The 2,429-nt window shown below is 49.2% G+C and overlaps 1 protein-coding gene across 1 annotated transcript; it reads left to right on the top strand.

Annotated features, from left to right (window-relative positions):
* The first annotated feature begins 1,390 nt into the window (after positions 1–1,390).
* LOC124658330 lies at positions 1,391–2,159 on the top strand. The gene has a single exon (XM_047196687.1). It carries the CDS (start codon positions 1,417–1,419, stop codon positions 2,020–2,022), a length of 606 nt encoding a protein of 201 aa, XP_047052643.1. The 5' UTR covers positions 1,391–1,416; the 3' UTR covers positions 2,023–2,159.
* Positions 2,160–2,429: the final 270 nt, after the last annotated feature.

Below are 2,429 nucleotides of genomic sequence, written 5' to 3'. Positions count from 1 at the left end.
CACCAGTTAGCTCATCTTATTCCATAGGATGGAAAGGCCGTTTATTTAGATTGGGTGGGGGGCAGTTGGTCAAGTCGATGTGGGGTTTCGTTGTCGTGGTATATGATATGTGTGTTGCAAGGTTCATCATGAAAACATCGTGCACTTCTTGACAAAAACTAGGTTTATTACGTTCATCTATCTGTTGCCACCATGATTTGATTTACCAGGTGGAATTACATGGTTACCTCTCAATTAAGCCGATTTCTTGTGCCCACGGAATATGTGCTTGGCATGTGCAAGGGTGTATCGCAACACATGAAAAGCACATATCCATTTTTGGCCGCATCTTCATACTCGCCTCGAACCATTCTTTTTTTTTAAAATGCCATGCTACCTTAGGTGAATCAAAATAATATTTTTACTTGCCGGGAAGTTTGAACCCAGAATTGTGACTGACTAGATGTTTTAATTATTGTATGTTGTGTCAATGGGAGGGATGAAGCACCACGCGAAAGAAGGACGTTGCCGTGCGACAATTTGAACGGCAAAGGGCCCTATACGCATGGCAAAGACTTTGCCGTGCGACGCCGCACGGTAAGGATTGCACGATAATGATTACGACGGCAACTACATCTTTGCCGTGCGCGTCGCGAATGTTGCACGCCAAAGATTTTACTGTGCGTCCACAGCGCTGTCGTGCGCCCTAATCTTCACGTCCATAGAGTGGAAAGTTTCCATCCGTGGAAAAAATAAAAACAAATATGAAACTGATATGTAGATGGAAATGAAATTTCGCGGAGGAGGAATGGAAACATAATTTTTTATTGGAACCATAACGAACATTTTCCAGCGGGATATGCGTAGATTTTTTTAATGTTTTTAGAAATAAATACCGAAGTTGCGGGCAGTATAGGGGTAGTGGAGTTTGGTCAATGTAGGAGGGAGATGAATAGATATTGGTAGGCATAGCTATAATTTAAATTCTGGGTGTAATTGGATCGATGAACCCCCTAGCTTCCTCCTCCAACCCCTCCTGGATGATGTAACAATTCTGTGATTGTGAGGCGGCAAGTTTCTTACGCACTCTTTTCCTTACCAGGGTACCGAAGGGGACTAAAATGTTTTTAGTCCTAATATATTTTATGTTTACCTAAAAAAAAAAGAGAGCTGTTGTGATCGATCGAGCTAACGCTAAGAGCGAAGCGGCAAACGCACCGAAAAGAACACCATCGAAGCAAACGGGAAAAACCATGAAAATAATACCTAACGGGAAAAGAAACATAGGAAACGGGCCGAGCCCAATTTGGGGATCCTTGAGCGAAACGATACTCAGTACAGTAGCGCTCAAACCCTAACACAAAACCCACCCCTTCCGCCTCTCTCTCTCTCTTTCTCGGGAGCCCTCAAAAAAAGACGGCGGCTTCCCATCCCCCCATGGCTTCGCACATCGACTTCCGCTACCTCGATGAGGGCCTCGGCGGCGCGCGCGGCAAGCGCAAGCGCCGGGAGGAGGAGGAGGCGGCGGCCGCCGCCGAGTCCATGGACGTCGACGCCGACGCCCCCCGTCCATCCAAGCTCCGTGCCGTCCCCTCCCTCTCCGACCCCTCCAAGCCGGCGGGCTTCGGGCAGCCCACCTACGACGGCGTCATCGCCGGGCGCGTCTCGGGGCAGAGCTGGAAGGAGCCCCGCACGCGCCGCTCGTCCGCGCTCATGGTCTCCCGGAAGCCCGTCCCGCTCGAGCAGCGCGTGCGCGACAAGTCCCTCAAGAAGGCCTACCAGGCGCGCAAAGCGGAGCTCAAGGAGGAGATCCGCCAGAACAAGGCCGCCAAGCGCACCAGGCGCCAGGAGCGGGAGAAGCTCAAGAAGGAGAACGTCCTGCGCACGGGATCCAAGCTCCAGAAGGTGACCAACCCCAAGACCATCCAGAAGATCGCCAAGTCCAAGAAGCGCCACCAGCTCAAGGTCGTCTCGGACGACATCTTTGGCAAGAAGAAGTCGGAGGACGCCCGCCGTATGCAGGTGCCTGGCTTGGAGAACTGAGTAGCCACCTATCCCTTTTCCTTTTTTCTCGCATTGTGTGATGTCGAATTTTGTACTACTGCTGCTTTTCTGTTGCCGTGAGCTCTGCTCTTATGACCAATCAAACGCTTACAAAATTGGCTTGATTGCATTGTTAAGTCTGTTGCTTAGAGGAGAATTGCACACCTGGCCTAGTAAAACTGTTTCCAAAATTAACAACTGGTTAAATGCTGAATCCCTTTGCACTCAAATCACTAATTAGGTCATGTAGATGCATGCATTACTTCATATCATGCAGCAATGCTTTACTCTTTGGAGTTAAGATCAAATTTTAAGGCGGGCAGTTTATTATCGTTATGATACCACCATGAATGTTTTCCTTCACTTTCCCTGTACCATGGTGCGGTGGTGGACAATTTTTCTCCACC

The sequence above is a fragment of the Lolium rigidum genome, chromosome 5 (assembly GCF_022539505.1).
Source record: "Lolium rigidum isolate FL_2022 chromosome 5, APGP_CSIRO_Lrig_0.1, whole genome shotgun sequence".
Classification (NCBI taxonomy): Eukaryota; Viridiplantae; Streptophyta; class Magnoliopsida; order Poales; family Poaceae; genus Lolium; species Lolium rigidum.
This window is presented reverse-complemented; position numbering and strand designations above follow the sequence as displayed.